Genomic DNA, 19,188 nt, shown 5'->3' with positions numbered 1-19,188 from the left:
TGGGCCCCTGAATGTGTGAAGTAGAACACACTGGCTGCTGAAAGCGAGAGGACGGATCCTGTGGGCGGTATTCAGTCACGGTGCAGTCATGAAACTGGCTCTTATCCCGGCCTGTTTGGTTGCTTGACACCACAGCTTCCATGACTTTAAATTTCAGCTCTTTAATTGCTGCCTTTTAGTGGGTTGAGCAATTGATGATAATAATAATAAAATTTTATTTATATCCCGCCCTCCCCAGCTGAAGCTGGGCTTAGAGCGGCTAACAACAGTAAAATGATACAGCATTCTAAAATCAATTCATTATAAAATCAGTTCAAATCAAATTGATGGCAACCATTGGGCTAGAGTTCTGTGAAGAATTACCAAAGGAGGAGGTCAGGCTGTGCCTTGGCCAAAGGCCTGGTGGAACAGCTCTGTCTTGCAGGCCCTGCAGAAAGATGTCAAGTCCTGCAGGGCCCTAGTCTCTTGTGACAGAGCGTTCCACCAGATTGGAGCCACTGCTGAGAAAGCCCTGGCTCTGGTTGAGGCCAGCCTAACCTCCCTGTGGCCTGGGACCTCCAAGATGTTTTTGTTTGAAGACCGTAAGGTCCTCCGTGGGACATACCAGGAGAGGCGGTCCCGTAGGTACGAGGGTCCTAGGCCGTATAGGGCTTTAAAGGTTAAAACCAGCACCTAAAACCTGATCCTGGACTCCACCGGGAGCCAGTGCAGTTGGTATAGCACTGGGTGAACGTGATCCCGCAGTGATGTTTTTTCATGAGTGTTGTGAGTCTGTGGGAGCGAGTTAGCTGGCTTGATGCCCGAGTCTCCTGCAATTCTTGGGGTCCTGGATCCAACAAGGGTCAAAATCGAATGGAGAATTCCGCTGTTGAGTTCCCCAGGCAAAGGGCATAAGAACCACCTAAGTATGGTCCTTTGTATAAAGAAGGAAGTAGCTTTGTGCCAGAGGGCAAATGGGTGGGTCCCCTCCTTCACCTGGCTGGTGGTGAGAAAGACCAAGACAAAGAGTGTGTGTGATCTGAGCCCGAAAAGGCAGAAGCCAGAGAGTGAGAGCCATGCTTGATTTCTGTTTAAATCCAGGCCTGTGGCTATGGGAGAAGCAAGACCTTCTTGGGGTATTAATGCTATGAACCCCTCTATCTTAGGCTCAGGTTGTATATACGTGTAAATAAACCAAATATCTCCATAGTCTCTGCTGTCCCACATTCTGCAAGGAAACACTAACCTGTCAGGAATGAGCCAGCTCCCAGTGAAGGTTTGCAGCCAACTGCAGTAAGCAGCCAGGAACAGGGAGACTTAGATGTTAGGCAGGGGAGAGCCGGCAGCGGCAGACTGCTGCTTTTCCTGACCTTGATGGGTGAGCTGATAAGGCAGTAGCTGAGAGCAGGCTAGAACACAGCCAAAGCTCGTAGGAAGCACAAAAAGGCACGAAGAGTCTCAGAGGCAGCCTCTCAGACCAGGGAGAGGGTGGACCTGATCCACTCAGTCCAAAGAGTCGGTGAATGGGAGGGCTGCTAGACAGGAAGCAAAACAAGAGACGTGAAAGTCGTAAGTTCAGTATCTTCTGTAGATCCCGGAAGGAATCTTCAGAAGGGTCATCTTGTGTAATGATGCCAGAGGTTTGTTAGAGCCGTCCAGAGTTATTTTTTATGTCTTGGCAATAAATCCTCCTTTTTAATTATCTATGCTTACTGTGTTATCAACCTGGGATCCTGGACAGAACCCTAGGTAAGTGCCTGGAACCCCCTGGAGCCTTGCACACCTCAGAGACAGAGGTGGCAAGAGACAATTTAATGAACCCTCCCCCTTGAATCCCTTCTAGCTCTCAAGGCCAAGAAGCGAGCCAAGACCAAGGGGGAGAGCTTTGAGAGCTACGAGGTTGCCTACATGCGACTGCTGAAGCTGACGGAAAACGGGGACATTGACCTGCTGGTGGAGGATTTCATTGAGAAGGAGGAGAAGAACTTTGCCTACTTCAGCTACGTCACCGAACTGAACAATGACATGGAGAGGCTGCAGAAGAGGATCGAAGACGTCCAGGTCTTCTCTCTGCCCTCCCCCCCTTCCTACGCCCCTCACTTGTCCCTGGTCTTCTGGCCCTGGCTCCCCAGGCTGGGCTCTGGGCTGCTGATCCTGCAGCAAGTGGGCTGTGTAATATTATTATTATTATTTATATCCCACCCTCCCTAGCCGAAGCCGGGCTCAGGGCGGCTAACAACAATAAAATAGTACAACATTCCAAAATCATTTCATTATAAAATTAATTCAACTCAAATTGATGGCAACCATTAGGCTAAAGTTCTGTGAATATTGCCAAAGGAGGGGGTCAGGCTGTGCCCTGGCCAAAGGCCTGGTGGAACAGCTCTGTCTTGCAGGCCCTGCGGAAAGATGTCAAGTCCCGCAGGGCCCTAGTCTCTTGTGACAGAGCGTTCCACCAGATGGGGGCCACGGCCGAAAAAGCCCTGGCTCTGGTTGAGGCCAGCCTAACCTCTCTGTGGCCTGGGACCTTCAGGATGTTTTTGTTTGAAGACCGTAAGGTCCTCCGTGGGACATACCAGGAGAGGCGGTCCCGTAGGTACGAGGGTCCTAGGCCGTATAGGGCTTTAAAGGTTAAAACCAGCACCTTAAACCTGATCCTGTACTCCACCGGGAGCCAGTGCAGCTGGTGACTCCTGGATGGAAATAGCTTGGCCACAGCTGTCCATGCCCTGGTAACCACACAGTGCTGCAATGCCCTTGGCTTGGTATGGAGGCTGCAGCTGGCGCAGAACATGGCAGTCAAACGCCCACCAGCATGCAACACGTTGCTTGGGGGTCTGCCACTGGCTGCCAGTTTGCTACCAGGCCACAGTCAAGGTGCTGGTACTGCCATCTAAGGCCCTGCGCAGCTCAGAACCAGGTTGTTTAATAATAATAATAATAATAATAATAATAATAATAATAATAATTTATTATTTATACCCCGCCCATCTGGCTGAGTTTGTTAAAAACAATACAGCATTAAATATTAAAAACTTCCCTAAACAGGGCTGCCTTCAGATGTCTTTTAAAAAGAAGATAGCTACTTATTTCCTTCACATCTGAAGGGAGGGCGTTCCACAGGGCGGGTGCCACTACCGAGAAGGCCCTCTGACTGGTTCCCTGTAACTTGGCTTCTCGGGGTGAGGGAACCGCCAGAAGGCCCTCGGTGCTGGATCTCAGTGTCCGGGCAGAACGATGGGGGTGGAGACGCTCCTTCAGGTATACAGGACCGAGGCCGTTTAGGGCTTTCAAGGTCAGCACCAACACTTTGAATTGTGCTCAGAAACGTACTGGGAGCCAATGCAGATCTCTCAGGACCACTGTTATGTGGTCCCGGCGGCCAATCCCAGTCACCATCCTTGTACACTCATACCTCGGGTTACAGACGCTTCAGGTTGTTTTTCTCCCGACGCGCCAAAACCTGGAAGTACTGTAACAGGTTACTTCCGGGTTTGGGCGGTCGTGCATGCGCAGAAGTGCTAAATTGCGGTTTGCGCATGCGCAGAAGCGCCAAATCGCAACCTGCATGTGCGCAGACACGGCACTGCGGGTTGCGAATGTGCCTCCCGCATGGATCACGTTCGCAACCTGAGCATCCACTGTACCTCCCAGGAAGCAGTCAAGGACATTTTTCTTCTAACAGGTTTTCCCAGCTAGATAAGAGGGTCTACAAGTCTCTACTTGTTAGGGTTTTCATTTTGCTTTAAGCCAGTCTTTCCCAGACTTGGGTCGCCAGCTGTTTTCGGACTACAACTCCTATCATCCCTAGGAAGCAGGTCAGGGATGATGGGAGTTGTAGTCTTAAAAACACCTGGAGACCTAAATTTGGGAAACACTGTTTTAAACGTACTTTTTTGTGTGTTTTTAAGTGTTTTTAACTATTTTATGTGTAAATTGCCTTGAGATGGTGGCTTGGGAGGTGATTAAGAAATCAGTTGCAATAATAATAAAATAAAGAATGTGCGTGAGAGAAACATTTCAGGAGCTAAAATTGACTCATTGCTGCCACCATGTAGCCAATGAAGGGACTACAAGATGGCTAAACCTCTCTATCACCACCAGCTACTCTTTTGGTTGGGAGTTGGACCACAGCTGTCAACGTTTCCCTTTTTTAAAGAGAAATTCCCTTATTCCGATTAGGGTTCCTCGCAAGAAAAGGGAAAAGTTGACAGCTATGAGTTGGACCAAACCACTTGATGTACGCTCTCAAAATGCTTTCACCAACACCCAGCCATGAATCCCGGAATGCGCACCAGATTCCTTCTAAAAAGGAGCCTGCAACATCGACAGCTACAGGAACAAAAACAGAATTCTCTGATTAATCCATCCATTAAAAGATTTTATCTTGTTATTTCCATTTGCTTATACATATTCATGCAAAGGATGAAAGGGAAAAAATAAAACAAATAAATAAAAACTATAAGCATGCAAAGGAGTAAAATATTTTACTCTGATTAATCACCAGCTATGCTATATTATCATTAATACCCATTAATTTCCATTAATGGACCTACAGTCTTTAATAATTATACAGCCTAGGCAGGGGGCACCAACTCTTTTGAGCCCCTGCGTGCATAAGTGGATATCTATTGGCGACAGACGGTTTCTTCTTTCAAGACTAGCATTGCACTCAGGTGGCACATAATTCCAACTTTTCTTTACCTAATAGTTTTCACATTTTATGTGATCTTTCAGATGAAGTGAGATCGAGGACTCAGCTATACAGCTGCAAATAAAACGTGTGTTGTAAGGTGCATTATACAAATGCGACACTAGATGGCGATAGTGAGCTGTTGCAAATTCAATATATTTCTCAAAACCTTTCTTTAAAAAAGCACTTTCACAATTTTTTAAATATGTGCCTAGATTCCACCCTACTTCTGGAAATCTAGTGCGGTTGGAGCGACACACATAGGATAAAGGGAGGAGCTACGTATGTTGCTCCACCCACTTTTGCCCCTGGCCCCGCCCACCAGCTGCATGTGGGCTCCCGGAAACTTACCAATGAGAAAATATGGCCCTCACAATTTTTGGGGGAAAGGTTCTGGACTCTCTGCCTGAGCCCCTTTGTGCCCTTCTGTGTTCTGTAGAATGAAATCAGCAAGCTGAAATCCGAGCACAAGAAGGAGGAAGACATCGCTCACGGCAACTTGAAAGAACTGGAGGTAAATGGGGCACATCTACATGTGGGGCTGACCTGGGGGGTCCTGTCGCTGTGGGGAAAGGCTGCAATGTTTGGGGCTTTCGAGTCCCATAGCTCAAAGGCAGCGTGTCAGCGTGTCCCGGGTTCAATGCCCAGTGGCATCTCCTGGGAGGGGTTGAGAGCTGCTGTCAGTGCAGACAGTGCCAGATTTACATATAAGCTAAACAAGCTATAGCTTAGGGCCCCACTCTCTTGGGGGCCTGGGGCGCGGGTGGCACTGTGGGTTAAACCACAGAAGCTAGGACTTGCTGGTCAGAAGGTCGGCAGTTCGAATCCCCACCACGGGGTGAGCTCCCGTTGCTCAGTCCCTGCTCCTGCCAACCTAGCAGTTCAAAAGCACGTCAAAGTGCAAGTAGTGCCTTCCTCTGGTGGGAAGGTAAACGGCGTTTCCGTGCGCTGCTCTGGTTTGCCAGAAGCGGGCTAGTTATGCTGGCCACATGACCCGGAAGCTGTACGCCGGCTCCCTCAGCCAATAAAGCGAGATGAGCACCGCAACCCCAGAGTTGGCCACGACTAGACCTAGTGGTCAGGGGTCCCTTTACCTTTACCCCTGACCGTTAGGTCCAGTCACGGACAACTCTGGGGTTGCGCGCTCATCTCGCTCTATAGGCCGAGGGAGCCGGCGTTTGTCCGCAGACAGCTTCTGGGTCATGTGGCCAGCATGACTAAGCCGCTTCTGGAGAACCAGAGCAGCGCACAGAAACACCGTTTACCTTCCCGCTGGAGTGGTACCTATTTATCTACTTGCACTTGACGTGCTTTTGAACTGCTGGTTGGCAGGAGCAGCGACCGAACAACGGGAGCTCAACCTTAAAAGGGAACAGGCATGACTGTTGTGTGTCACATGCCTGTTTACTTCCAGCACAGTCTAGGAACTTCCGTTTGTATATAGCTTTTGTATTGCTGCTGTTTTGCTGGACACGAAGGGAAGCAGACATGTTTTTTCCTTTGCTCCTGCTGCTGAATAAAATGCTCCAATATACTGCTTACACATGGCTCTGTCCGCCTCTTCTGCTGTGAGAAGATTTACACATTCTGCTGATAGAGCGTGCACGGGTCTCTAAACGTATCTGAGGCTTGTGTCACTGATTGATGCTGTTCCAAGGGAGGCTGGTGATCGTCCAGCTGCCGGCCAGTGGCTGGAGCCAGCTGGGGGCCTGCCTAATGCCCCTGTCTCCCTGGCAGTATCCCAATAGCTCTGATGTTATGTACTGAGTTGAATAGGATCTAAAAGGCAGCAGCCTGATTGGTCCTAGAACAATAGGGTCCAGAATGCAGCAGTCTGATTGGTCCACAGGAGCCACCCAATCCAGCTCCAGGTGGAAGTAAATCCGCAACCTGATTGGCTACAGGTGAATCCCGGAATTAGCCAATCACGTGCGGCCCATTGTGTAAATAATGTATATAAAGCAGACATTCTGGGGGAACTTCCATTCCTCCTCACCGCTATGAGCTGAATAAAGAGCATGAAATCCACTCTCGACTCCGATTATATTTCACCTGACCACCTCTCCTTTGGCCCGCAGGATAAGCTGCAGAAGACCACGGAAGATGCCAACATGTATGAGTACAAGCTGAAAGAGAACAGAAAGATCCTGGACCAGCTGAAGCAGGCGGTGGACTTCCTGTTCAAGAAAACTGGCTGCGATGCCACCAAGATCGGGGAGCACCTGGGCGAGACGGGGGAGATCACAGATCAGAACCTGATGCAGTATTTCAGTGAGTGACGGGGCCCTGTTGTTGTGTTGTTGTTTAGTCGTTTAGTTGTGTCCGACTCTTCGTGACCCCCTGGACCAGAGCACGCCAGGCACTCCTGTCTTCCACTGTCTCCCACAGTTTGGTCAAACTCATGCTGGTAGCTTTGCGAACACTGTCCCACCATCTCGTCCTCTGTCGTCCCCTTCTCCTTGTGCCCTCCATCTTTCCCAACATCAGGGTCTTTTCCAGGGAGTCTTCTCTTCTCATGAGGTGAGTATTGGAGCCTCAGCTTCAGGATCTGTCCTTGCAGTGAGCACTCAGGGCTGATTTCCTTCAGAATGGATAGGTTTGATCTTCTTGCAGTCCATGGGACTCTCAAGAATCTCCTCCAGCACCATAATTCAAAAGCATCCATTCTTTGGCGATCAGCCTTCTTTATGGTCCAGCTCTCACTTCCATACATCACTACTGGGAAAACCATAGCTTGAACTATACGGACCTTTGTTGGCAAGGTGATGTCTCTACTTTTTAAGATGCTGTCTAGGTTTGTCATTGCTTTTCTCCCAAGAAGCAGGCGTCTTTTAATTTTGTGGCTGCTGTTACCATCTGCAGTGATCATGGAGCCCAAGAAAGTAAAATCTCTCACTGCCTCCATTTCTTCCCCTTCTATTTGCCAGGAAGTGATGGGCCCAGTGGCCATGATCTTAGTTTTTTTGATGTTGAGCTTCAGATCATATTTAGACTATATCCAGACCATATCCAGACGGCGCCCTAGACCAGGCCCATCTCTTGGGTTGCTTCTGCAATGGACCCAGATGCACACCAGACACCAAAATCATCACGGGGCTGGCAACACCTCTGCAGTGTTTCAGGCACAGGATCTTTCCCTGGAGATGCCACTAGGATTTGAATCTGGGACCATCTGCCTGCCACGGAGGCACTCTGCCCCTGAGCTATGGCCAGATCCCTGGAAATCTCCATTGGGCAAGAACGTTCCACGTTGCTGGAATCCATTGCCCAGAAGCTCCAGCAGGCAGCACGGCCCATTGCTAGAAATGATGGGAGTTTTAGTCTAGCAAGATGTTTGAAGCTATCTGCCTCGCTTGGGGAGCATAGAGCTCTCTGCATGCTGTTTCTGGAGGTCCCAGGATGTTCTTGCAAGATCTTGCGGGGCTGTCAGGAACATCCCAGACCTTGTGCTCAGAGAGGGCCTTGCTTCCCAACTAAGGTGGAGAGCTTAAAAGGTTTTTATGGACCAGGAAAACCCATCCCAAAAAGAGTGTTTAAGCTTTCTGCCTTACTTGCATTTAATTTCTGGGATTTCAGCCCTTCAAGCAGCCTTCAACCATGTATGGTTAGAATGGCACAAGTTAAATGTGTGTTAAGTTAAATGTGTTACAGGTAGGTAGCCGTGTTGGTCTGCCGTAGTCGAAACAAAACAAAATAAATAAAATAAAATAATAAAAAAAATCCTTCCAGTAGCACCTTAGAGACCAACTGAGTTAGTTATTGGTATGAGCTTTTGTGTGCATGCAATGCATGTTAAGTAAACTTACAATTGCCACATTGGCCTCACTGTTTCTCCAAATTCGAACTGCGAAAAGTTAAAGTGCGGCTTATATTTATGACCTTACGGTATGCAGCCAGGAGCAGCGAGGAAGGGAGCAACTTATATTGGGGTATTTTTTATTTTTTCTTGCCCCCCATCAATTTTAAAGGTGCTGCTTGTATTCGGGTGCGGCTTATATTTGGGCCAATATGGTACAATCATAATAGTGGATGCATTGCAAGAAGCAATTGCAAGAAGCAATGCAGATCTGCTTGTGTTGCCTTTCAGCTTGATCTACTTTTCCCTGTGCACAGGCGCGGGCAAATGATTAGTGGGCAACTTAAGCTGCATTTTCTGTGAAGTCCCATTGTACAACACGGAGCTTGCATGCCATTCTCTTGAAGCAACTTGTGATTTTCAGTGCTCCTACATGCTTAGCTTTGGGAAAGACAGTGGTTAAAAAGACTCCCTTGCATGCAGATTCTGTAGCTCCAGGTAACAAAAGGACAAGTCACGCAGCACACCTCTCTCTTTTTTACTTCCTTTCCTCGTTTGACCAGCTTTTAGCTAGGACTGCTCTGCTAGCTTTCAGCTAGCAGAAGCACTGGGATTATCCCCCCATATGGGGTAGATCCACATGTACATATTGGTAACTAAGTCTGCCTTCAGGAATCCAACTGTGAACTGATGTGAGTAAACTTCTTTTGTTGACTTTGAATAAGATTGCCATGTCTTTATTCTTTTAAGAGGGATTCAAGGGAACTTACCAGGAACGTACAATTTAATCTGAGACAGATTGAATGGTATAATAGTGAGAGGCTCACACGAGCCTGCAACCAGTTATCTGCTGTGCATCTGAAAAGGGGGAATGTAACTCTGCTACATAAAGGAACTTGCTAGCGCAAGTTAGGAAGGATATTAATAAACAATATATCCTCTCCTTCCACTCTGAACATTCCCACAGAAACAGCAAGGGGTCTTTGACCCCTAGTGACCTCCAGCCAATACGGCACCGCTCCTGAAGTACACCACTTGTCTCCTCCCTGCAGGCATCCTGGAGAAGAAAAGCAACGACCTCTTGCTGATCGAATCTTTCCTGCGTTACAAGGAGCTGGAGGGGGAGCTGGATTCGGTCCCCATGCTGAACCCCTTTTTGGGCGGCTCTGCCTTCCTGAAGAAACTGGAGACCATTAAGATTGCGCCACCTTCTTTCAGCGTCGATCCCTTCGCAGAGACGCTGGAGCCCTGTAAGTAACTGTGGCTCTGATGCAGAGGACAGTGAGGCAAAATGTTTCTAGATGCTCTCAATATATGCAGCAGGCCTGCAGCCAGGGGTGAAACGAGGCTCTATTTCACCTGGGTCAAAGACCCAGTTTGGTACCAACACCATCCCACGCATTTGTGTACACACACACACACAGGCTGGTAACCCTCTGGAGGCTTCACCCGGGGCAAAAAACCTGGCTAGGTCCCCCATAGCTACGACTCTGCCTGCAGCTTACATGTGATTTACTTGCACAATTGCAGCTCTTCGGGGGGGGGGGGGACAAATAACAATAATAATAATTTCTTATTTATACCCCACCTGTCTGGCTGGGTTTATCCAGCCACTCTGAGTGGCTCCCAACAGAATATTAAAAATAAAATCAAACATTAAAAAATTCCCTAAACAGGGCATCCTTCAGATGTCTTCTAAAAGTCAGATAGTTGTTTATTTCCTTGACATCTGATGGGAGGGCGTTCCACAGGGTGGGCGCCGCTACCGAGAAGGCCCTCTGCCTGGTTCCCTGTAACCTCACTTCTCGCAGGGAGGGAACCGCCAGAAGGCCCTTGGCGCTGGACCTCAGTGTCCGGGCAGAACGATGGGGGTGGAGACTCTCCTTCAGGTATACTGGGCCGAGGCTGTTGAGGGCTTTAAAGGTCAGCAACAACACTTTGAATTGTGCTTGGAAAATGTACTGGGAGCCAATGTAGATCTTTCAGGACCGGTTTTATATGGTCTCGGTGGCCACTCCCAGTCACCAGTCTCACTGCTGCATTCTGGATTAGTTGCAATTTCTGGGTCACCTTCAAAGGTAGCCCCACATAGAGCACATTGCAGTAGGCCAAGCGGGAAGTAACCAGAGCATGCACACTCTGGGGAGACAGTCTGCAGGCAGGTATGGTCTCAGCCTGCGTACCAGATGGAGCTGGTAGACAGCTGCCCTGGATACAAAATTAACCTGCACCTCCATGGACAGCTGTGAGTCCAAAATGATTCCCAGGCTGTGCACCTGGTCCTTCAGGGGCACAGTTGCCCCATTCAGGACCAGGGAGTCTCCCACACCCGCCCCCTCCTGTCCCCCCAAAACAGTACTTCTATCTTGTCCAGATAGATGTCGCCGCCATCCATCCTCCAACCGGCTCCACTCACTCACACAGCCTTCACTGATTCTGATTTGAAAGAGAAGTAGAGCTGGGTATCATCCGCATAATGATGAACACCCAGCCCAGCCCCACTGATGAACTCTCCCAGTGGCTTCCTATAGATGTTAAAAAGCATGGGGGAGAGGACAGAACCCAGAGGCACCCCACAAGTGAGGGCCCAGGGATCTGAACACTCACCCTCCATCACCACTTTCTGGACACGGCCCAGGAGGAAGGAGCAGAACCACTGTATAACAGTGCCCCCAGCTTCCAACTCCTCTAGATGGTCCAGAAGGATGTTATGGTTGATGGTATCAAAGGCCACTGAGAGATCCAGCAGAACTAGGAAACAGCTTTCACCTTCGTCCCTAGCCCCCTGGAGATCATTGGCTAGTGCAACCAAGCAAACAAATGCAGAGCTGGGTAGGGGAGAATGGACAGTGGGAAGAGGCCATCCAAGATCTCACGTGACCATCCCAGAACTCTGTGAGCAAGGAGGAGAGCTTAAAAAGCTCTTTCCTTGCGGGGGTTTCTCATCACTGAAAGAGTTTTCAAGCCCTCCACTTTGTTTACTAGGCTCTGGGAAGGCCCCACAATGCCTCTGGGCAGCTCGTGAGTCAACCCGCAGCCTTCCAGAAGCCTTGCATGGCCATCCCAGAGTGTGGTGAGGAAGGGATAGTCTCCATGGACAGGGAAAGATGCTCCTGAACACCAGAGCATCTCCTGCTGCCAGCTGGCCTCCGCTGCCACCAGTCCTGTTTAGCAAAGGGGGAACTGAAATGCAAGTGAGAGGTTGGCCAACCGGCAGATCGTTTCCTGATCTTTCCCAAGGAAGACCCAAGTTTACGACGAGCTGAGCAAGGGGACGAGGGAGTCTTACTGGTCATCTGAAGCACGCTTGATCCTGGGCGGAGGGTGAGGAGGAGCAGGTGGCCAGGCTCAAATTCTGTTTTGTTGCAAGCTATAATTAAAAACCAAGCCTAATGTTGTGAATTCCACCTCTAAGCTGCAACCCCTTGAATTTCCCAACAGTGGAGGGTCCTCTGGACCACAGCACCCTGCGGGCCATGATCCTGGAGAACCTGGAGAGGGAGAAGATGAAATCGCTTAAAAACTCGGTGGAGAGAATGGAGGCCAGCCGAGAAAAGAAGAAGTATTCCACCATACCCTAAGAGGAGGCAGGCAAGCACCCCGGCCAGGAAGCCCAGGGATTCTCAGCCCAGTTCATAGACTATGTATGTGCGTATATATATATATATTTATATTTTAAAAAATACAAAATGGGATGGAGTACCAAAATGGGCTCTCTTTTGTAAACATAAAAGGTTATTAATAAAGGACACAATTTGACTTTTGCATTTCTACAGTCTCTGCAATTTTCTAACCTTTGCAATGTTTTATTTTTACTATTGGGACGTGGGTGGCGCTGTGGGTTAAACCACAGAGCCTAGGGCTTGCTTATCAGAAGGTCAGCGGTTTGAATCCCCATGACAGGGTGAGCTCCTGTTGCTCGGTCCCTGCTCCTGCCAACCTAGCAGTTCGAAAGCACGTCAAAGTGCAAGGAGATAAATAGGTACCACTCCGGCGGGAAGGTAAATGGCATTTCCGTGTGCTGCTCTGGTTCACCAGAAGCGGCTTAGTCATGCTGGCCACATGACCCGGAAGCTGTATGCCGGCTCCCTCGGCCAATAAAGCGAGATGAGGGCCGCAACCCCAGAGTTGGCCACGACTGGACCTAATGGTCAGGGGTCCCTTTACCTTTACCTTATGCTACTAAATACAAGCATCTGTCTGCTTCTGTTTGCAGTATAGGGGCAGAGCCACACATGCACCCACACATTTCTTTAAACCTTTTTTAAAACCTTTTTTTTAAAAAAAATCCTTTACCCAAAGTCTGCTTTGAGAGAGATGTGCTGCCGTACATTTGACTGAACTCAACCCCTGGAGAGTAGGGGGAGTTTTCCCCTCTAGAAATACGTGAACAGAGCTGTCCACCTTGACCTTGATGCGCCTGCAATGCATATTGATTTTTCTTTTTTCTTTTTAATGCTTGGCTTTTGCACAGCCAGGAGATTGGCTGGGTCCATTAGCCAGGGAAAACCCAGGGATCTATCCGAGCATCTCTTTGTTTCTTCCAATGACATTAGTGAAGCTAGGAGGATCAGGATGGGGCTGGGCTAGCCAATGGGAAGATCCTGGCAGCACTCAGAAGGGAAATGTTATGTACTGAGTTAGATAGGATCCAAAATGCAGCAGTCTGATTGGTCCTAAAACAATAGGATTCAGAATGCAGCAGCCTGATTGGTCCTAGAACAATAGGATCCAGAATGCAGCAGTCTGATTGGCCCTAGAACAATAGGATTCAGAATGCAGCAGTTTGATTGCTCCACAGGAGCCACCCAATCCAACTCCAGGTGGAAGTGAATCTGCAACCTGATTGGCCTACAGGAGAATCCTGGAATTAACCAATCACATGGGTCCCATTGTGTAAATAATGTATATAAAGCAGACATTCTGCGGGAACTTCCATTCCTCACTAGTATGAGCTGAATTTGTTGTTGTTGTTGTTGTTTAGTCGTTTAGTCGTGTCCGACTCTTCGTGACCCCATGGACCAGAGCACGCCAGGCACCTCTGTCCTCCACTACCTCCCGCAGTTTGGTCAGACTCATGTTTGTGGCTTTGAGAACACTATCCAACCATCTCATCCTCTGTCGCCCCCTTCTCCTTGTGCCCTCCATCTTTCCCAGCATCAGTGTCTTCTCCAGGGAGTCTTCTCTTCTCATGAGGTGGCCAAAGTACTGGAGCCTCAGCTTCACGATCTGTCCTTCCAGTGAGCACTCAGGGCTGATTTCATTAAGAATGGATGCGTTTGATCTTCTTGCAGTCCATGGGACTCTCAAGAGTCTTCTCCAGCACCATAATTCAAAAGCATCAATTCTTCGGCGATCAGCCTTCTTTATGGTCCAGCTCTCACTTCCATACATCACTACTGGGAAAACCATGGCTTTAACTATACGGACCTTTGTTGGCAAGGTGACGTCTCTACTTCGCAAGATGCTGTCTAGGCCTGTCATTGCCCTTCTCCCAAGAAGCAGGCGTCTTTTAATTTCGTGGCTGCTGTCACCATCTGCAGTGATCATGGAGCCCAAGAATGTAAAATCTCTCACTGCCTCCATTTCTTCCCCTTCTATTTGCCAGGAGGTGATGGGACCAGTGGCCATGATCTTCGTTTTTTTGATGTTGAGCCTCAGACCATATTTTGCGCTCTCCTCTTTCACCCTCATTAAAAGGTTCTTTAATTCCTCCTCACTTTCTGCCATCAAGGTTGTGTCATCTGCATATCTGAGGTTGTTAATATTTCTTCCGGCAATCTTAATTCCAGCTTGGGATTCATCCAGCCCAGCCTTTCGCATGATGTATTCTGCGTATAAATTAAATAAGCAGGGAGACAAAATACAGCCTTGTCGTACGCCTTTCCCAATTTTGGACCAATCAGTTGTTCCATATCCAGTTCTAACTGTAGCTTCTTGTCCCACATAGAGATTTCTCAGGAGACAGATGAGGTGATCAGGCACTCCCATTTCTTTAAGAACTTGCCATAGTTTGCTGTGGTCGACACAGTCAAAGGCTTTTGCATAGTCAATGAAGCAGAAGCTGAATAAAGAGCATGAAATCCACTCTTGATTCCGAGTATGAGTATATTTCAGGAAATGTACCTTAGGCAGAGACAGGGAACCTGTGGCCCTCCAACTGTTAGTGGACCCCAACTCCCAACAGTTCAGGCCGATGGGGTGAATGGTCAGGCATGATGGGAGTGGTAGTCAAACCACATCTAGAGGAACATAGGTCTCCTGTCTCTACTTCCTGCCTGACTCCATCCCCACTTCCTGCCTCAACTCTATCAATCTGAGCTCCTCCCATAAACTACATCCCTACCCATTTCTTATTTACCGCAATGGAAGCACTAAGTCGCATGAGCATTATTTTGGGGGCATTTGCAAAACAAAAGCAGCCTGCAGCATCTACCTTCTCTCCCTCCTACGCAGGTGAAAGGTGGTGCTCTCCCCAGCGGGGAATCTCCACCCCTCCAAATGCTGGGTTCATGGAATCATACCATAGGTGGTTCTGGATTCCAGACCACAGGTTCTCTAGATATATTTGAAGGGGGTCAAAGATGGCATGTCTCCACAAAGCACTGTGGGGCTGAAGACCGGGCTGCCCTGATGCTTAGCCAAGCTCAGAGTCTGGGACCAAGTTGAGAAAGCCAGGCAGGTGGCCCCCATGAACAGAGGCAGGAGGGCCACCCCTGACCACTGGTCTTGCCAGCTAGGGATGATGGGAGTTGTAGTCCAAAAGCAGCCGGAGACCCAAGTTTGGGAAGCACTGCTCTTGCTGAAGCAAGGATGGGGAACAGCTGTGGCCCTCCAGATGTTGTCGGACTCACAGCTTCCAGCAGCCCTAGCGAGAATGGCCAGTGGCTGGTAGGGTGGGAGCAACATCTGGAGGGGTCCTGTCAGGGGCTCCTTGGGGGCAGGAGGCAAGAGGGAAGGATGAATTCTTGTTGCTGAGAACCAGACACCCCATTTGTAGGGGGCATTGGGTGTCCCCACCCAGGCAGAGTGTGTGGAGCGGAGCCTTAGGGGGACAGAGTCCCAGAAGCGTGCCCTGTTTCACTTTTCACAGCTTGGCCGGACGGACCCGCCAACCATTTGGACGTCTTCGTAGTTTCCATTTGGTTACGAGCCTCTTGCCTCACTCCTCATGTACCTTGGAATCGCGGCTTCTGGAACTTGAACAAAGACCTGTTCCTTGCTGTCCATTAAGAGTCGCTGCTGGTGTGTGTGTGTGTGTGTGTGTGTGTGTGTGTATGTGTGTGTGTGTGTGTGTGTGTGTGTGTGGCGGGAGCCCGGCCTTCCCCATCCTTGAGTGAAATGCTCTCATAAGAACACCAGAGGGCAGCACTGTCCAACGATCTGATTCTGAGTGTTGTAAACCAGCTAGGACTGTTTTAGTAGTATAGTGGTACCTCGGGTTAAGTACTTCATTCGTTCTGGAGGTCCGTTCTTAACCTGAAACTGTTCTTAACCTGAGGTACCACTTTAGCTAATGGGGCCTCCTGCTGCCGCCGCACCACCAGAGCACGATTTCTGTTCTCATCCTGAAGCAAAGTTCTTAACCCGAGGTACTGTTTCTGGGTTAGCGGAGTCCGTAACCTGAAGCATCTGTAACCTGAGGTACCACTGTACAGTCATACCTCAGGTTACAGATGCTTCAGGTTGCGTTTTTTTGGGTTATGGACCTACCGAAACTTGGAAGTACCAGAACAGGTTACTTCTGGGTTTTGGTGGTCACACATGCGCCAAAGTTCTAAATCATGCTTTGCGCATGCGCAGAAGCACCGAATCACAACCCGCACGTGCGCAGATGTGCCGCTGCAGGTTGTGAATGTGCATCCCACATGGATCATGTTCGCAACCTGAGCATCCACTGTACTCTGCCTTTCCTGGCACTTAAGCCCAACTGAGAAACAAAACAAGTTTCAGGTCACCTGTGACATCAAGGCACAGGTGGGGAGCTGTCAGCTGATGGACACACAGGTGTGGTTTGGGGGAAAGGATGCCATGAGCCAGCTGGTGAGCCCAGACTGGTCCACAAGCTGAGGCTTCCTGTAACCAGACAGATGGGGCCTGCTCCCATGAGTGCTGGCCCTATTGCATTGGGGGAGACAGCCCCCAACACCTGCAAAATTACCATCTGGGGAAATGTCCCCCTGGAGGAAATGCAGATTCAAGACACCCAGCGTACTCTGTTGGGTCCTACCCACCACCCTTCAGATCCATCAAAACCATCCCAAGCCCCAAGATACTGTTGAAAGCCCAGACCTAAAGCTATCATTCCCATGTGGCAGTTTGAGGTCTCCCTTGTCTGAGTCCTCCTTGGGATGAGGAAGACATGTGCTGTGGACCAGAACCCTCCTAGTTCTCCCAGGAAAGGATGGGCCAGCATGGGTGGAGGGGAGTATAAAAGCTCCAGGACTGAGGCAACACCTTGTCTAACTCAGGTCCCTGTAACTGTAGCTGGTCCATGGAATGTTTTCCCCAGCCTTGATGGAGCAGTGGTGTCAGAAGTGGGATATGTGCTTGTTTGCAGCTTGGGTGCTGGCTCCTGCACGAGTTTATTCTCCCCTCCCAGGTTTTGCCAAGCCAACTGTTATTCACGTAGGAACATGTGGTGTCAGGTGTGCATGCAGAAGCCAGGCCCTGTGACCAATAGGACTCTGCAGGACTGGGGCCTTCCTAAGTTTGTTCTGAAGAGGCAAGGCGTGGCCATACAGATGAGGCCGATTGGTAACTCACTGCACCTGGTGGCAAAAGCTGGGAAGGGATATAAGGTCAGCATTTTCCCTTCGGCTCTTTGCCACAGCAATATGTTCTCTGCCTCGCTGCGTTTGGTTCCTTGACTCCTTGCTTCTTGATCTTCGTACCCTTGACTTCATGACTCCCTGCTTCTTGTTCCTCGGACCCTTGGCTTCTTGACTCCTGGCTCTCTGACCCTCGGACTCTTGGCTTCCTGACTCCTGACTTTTGGACTCCCATTCCTACTCCCAACCCCCGGTCCCGACGTCCCCAGCTGGGACTTTGATCGCCCATGAACTGGATCGTGACACATGGACTCGGTGAATAATTCAACACAAATACAATTTTGGAAATGTTTCTCAAGTCACAAATGAATTATTTCACACAAAGAGGACGGACAAGGGACTGGGAACACCAAGAAGACAAGAACTATCAGGAAGCCTGTGAACCTCCCAGTTTTCACAGTGAGGAACAAACAGAGTTGTGAGGAGAAGGAAGCCCCACTGGGTACCATTCCAGGCCCGTAGGAAGGGTACTCTCCCAGCCTTCAATCTTTTTCCTCTCCGTGAGTGATGATATGGACGAGGTTCTTATAGTCCAGGTTGCCGGTCACGTCAGGAGGGAAGGCTGCAAACATTTGGTCTATCTGTAGGAAAGAAGCAGGCAGGGAAAAGTTCTCTGGAGGGACATTTTATCCAACGTTGCACCGGTTATACCTGGAATTGCAGTCCTCTAACTGCTTTGACTGATGCTCAAGCAGCACAACCCTATGCACATTTATTTAGAAGTAAGCAAGCCCTGTAAGGATGGTGCAGTGGGTTAAACCACAGAGCCTAGGACTTGCCGATCAGAAGGTCAGCGGTCCGAATCCCCGCGACGGGGTGAGCTCCCGTTGCTCGGTTCCTGCTCCTGCCAACCTAGCAGTTTAAAAGCACATCAAAGTGCAAGTAGATAAATAGGTACCGCTCTGGCGGGAAGGTAAATGGCGTTTCCGTGTGCTGCTCTGGTTCGCCAGAAGCGGCTTAATCGTTCTGGCCACATGACCTAGAAGCTGTACGCCGGCTCCCTCGGCCAATAAAGCGAGATGAGCGCCGCAACCCCAGAGTCTGCCACGAATGGATCTAATGGTCAGGGGTCCCTATACCTTTTAAGCCCCTTAAGATGGGTGCTCAGTGGGACTTACACCCAACCAAGTGTGCATAGAGGATTGCACTCTTAATCAACCCAAGCTCTAGCCTGCAATCTTATGCACAGTTACCTGGGAATAACTTGCACTGAAATCAATGGGCCTTATATCTCAGTAGACATGCATAGGACTGCATTGCCAGTCGATGAGCAGCAGGGCAGCCCTGTGCCTGTTTCCTTGGAAGTACCGTATTTTTCGCCCTATAGGATGCACTTTTCCCCCTCCAAAAATGAAGGGGAAATCTGGGTGCGTCCTATGGGGCGAATGCAGGCTTTCGCTGAAGCCTGGAAAGTGAGAGGGGTCGGTGCGCACTGACCCCTCTCGCTCTCCAGGCTTCAAGAAGACATCTGCAGCCTAGGCAGCCCTGCGGGAGTTCCTGCAGGGCTGTCTAGGCTGCGGATAGCAGCCTGCTTCCCGGAGCGCCGGGCGTGCTGAAAGCAGAGTGCCCGGCGCTTCAGGAATACATCCACAGCCTAGGCATCCCTGCGGGAGGTCCCGCAGGGCTATGTAGGCTGCGGATAGCAGCCTGCCGCGAGTGGCGCCCTGAAGCAGAGCGCTCCTCGCGCCGGGCAGACATCCGCAGCATGGGGAGCCCTGCAGGAGTTCTCCGCAGGGCTCCCCATGCTGCAGATAGCAGCATGCCGCCCGGCGCGAGGGGCGCCCTGAAGCAGAGCACCCCTCGCGCCGGACAGACATCCGCAACATGGGGAGCCCTGCAGGAGTTCCTCGCAGGGCTCCCCACGCTGCGGATAGCAGCCTGCCGCCCGG

General features: G+C 49.9%; 1 protein-coding gene across 1 annotated transcript in view; it reads left to right on the top strand.

The window, feature by feature from the left end:
• Positions 1-12,227, top strand: part of LOC128419952 (coiled-coil domain-containing protein 63-like) — a 26,722-nt gene extending 14,495 nt beyond the window's left edge. Inside the window, exons 7-11 of the mRNA XM_053401268.1 lie at positions 1,823-2,040; positions 5,112-5,186; positions 6,751-6,943; positions 9,521-9,718; positions 11,910-12,227. Coding sequence (XP_053257243.1) covers positions 1,823-2,040; positions 5,112-5,186; positions 6,751-6,943; positions 9,521-9,718; positions 11,910-12,049 — 824 coding nt within the window. The 3' untranslated portion in view covers positions 12,050-12,227. The remainder of the gene's footprint in view (positions 1-1,822; positions 2,041-5,111; positions 5,187-6,750; positions 6,944-9,520; positions 9,719-11,909) is intronic.
• Positions 12,228-19,188: the final 6,961 nt, after the last annotated feature.

This window comes from Podarcis raffonei, chromosome 8 (assembly GCF_027172205.1).
Source record: "Podarcis raffonei isolate rPodRaf1 chromosome 8, rPodRaf1.pri, whole genome shotgun sequence".
NCBI classification, from domain to species: Eukaryota; Metazoa; Chordata; class Lepidosauria; order Squamata; family Lacertidae; genus Podarcis; species Podarcis raffonei.
The sequence above is the reverse complement of the archived record's forward strand: the minus strand, read 5'-3'. Positions and strand labels throughout refer to the sequence as shown.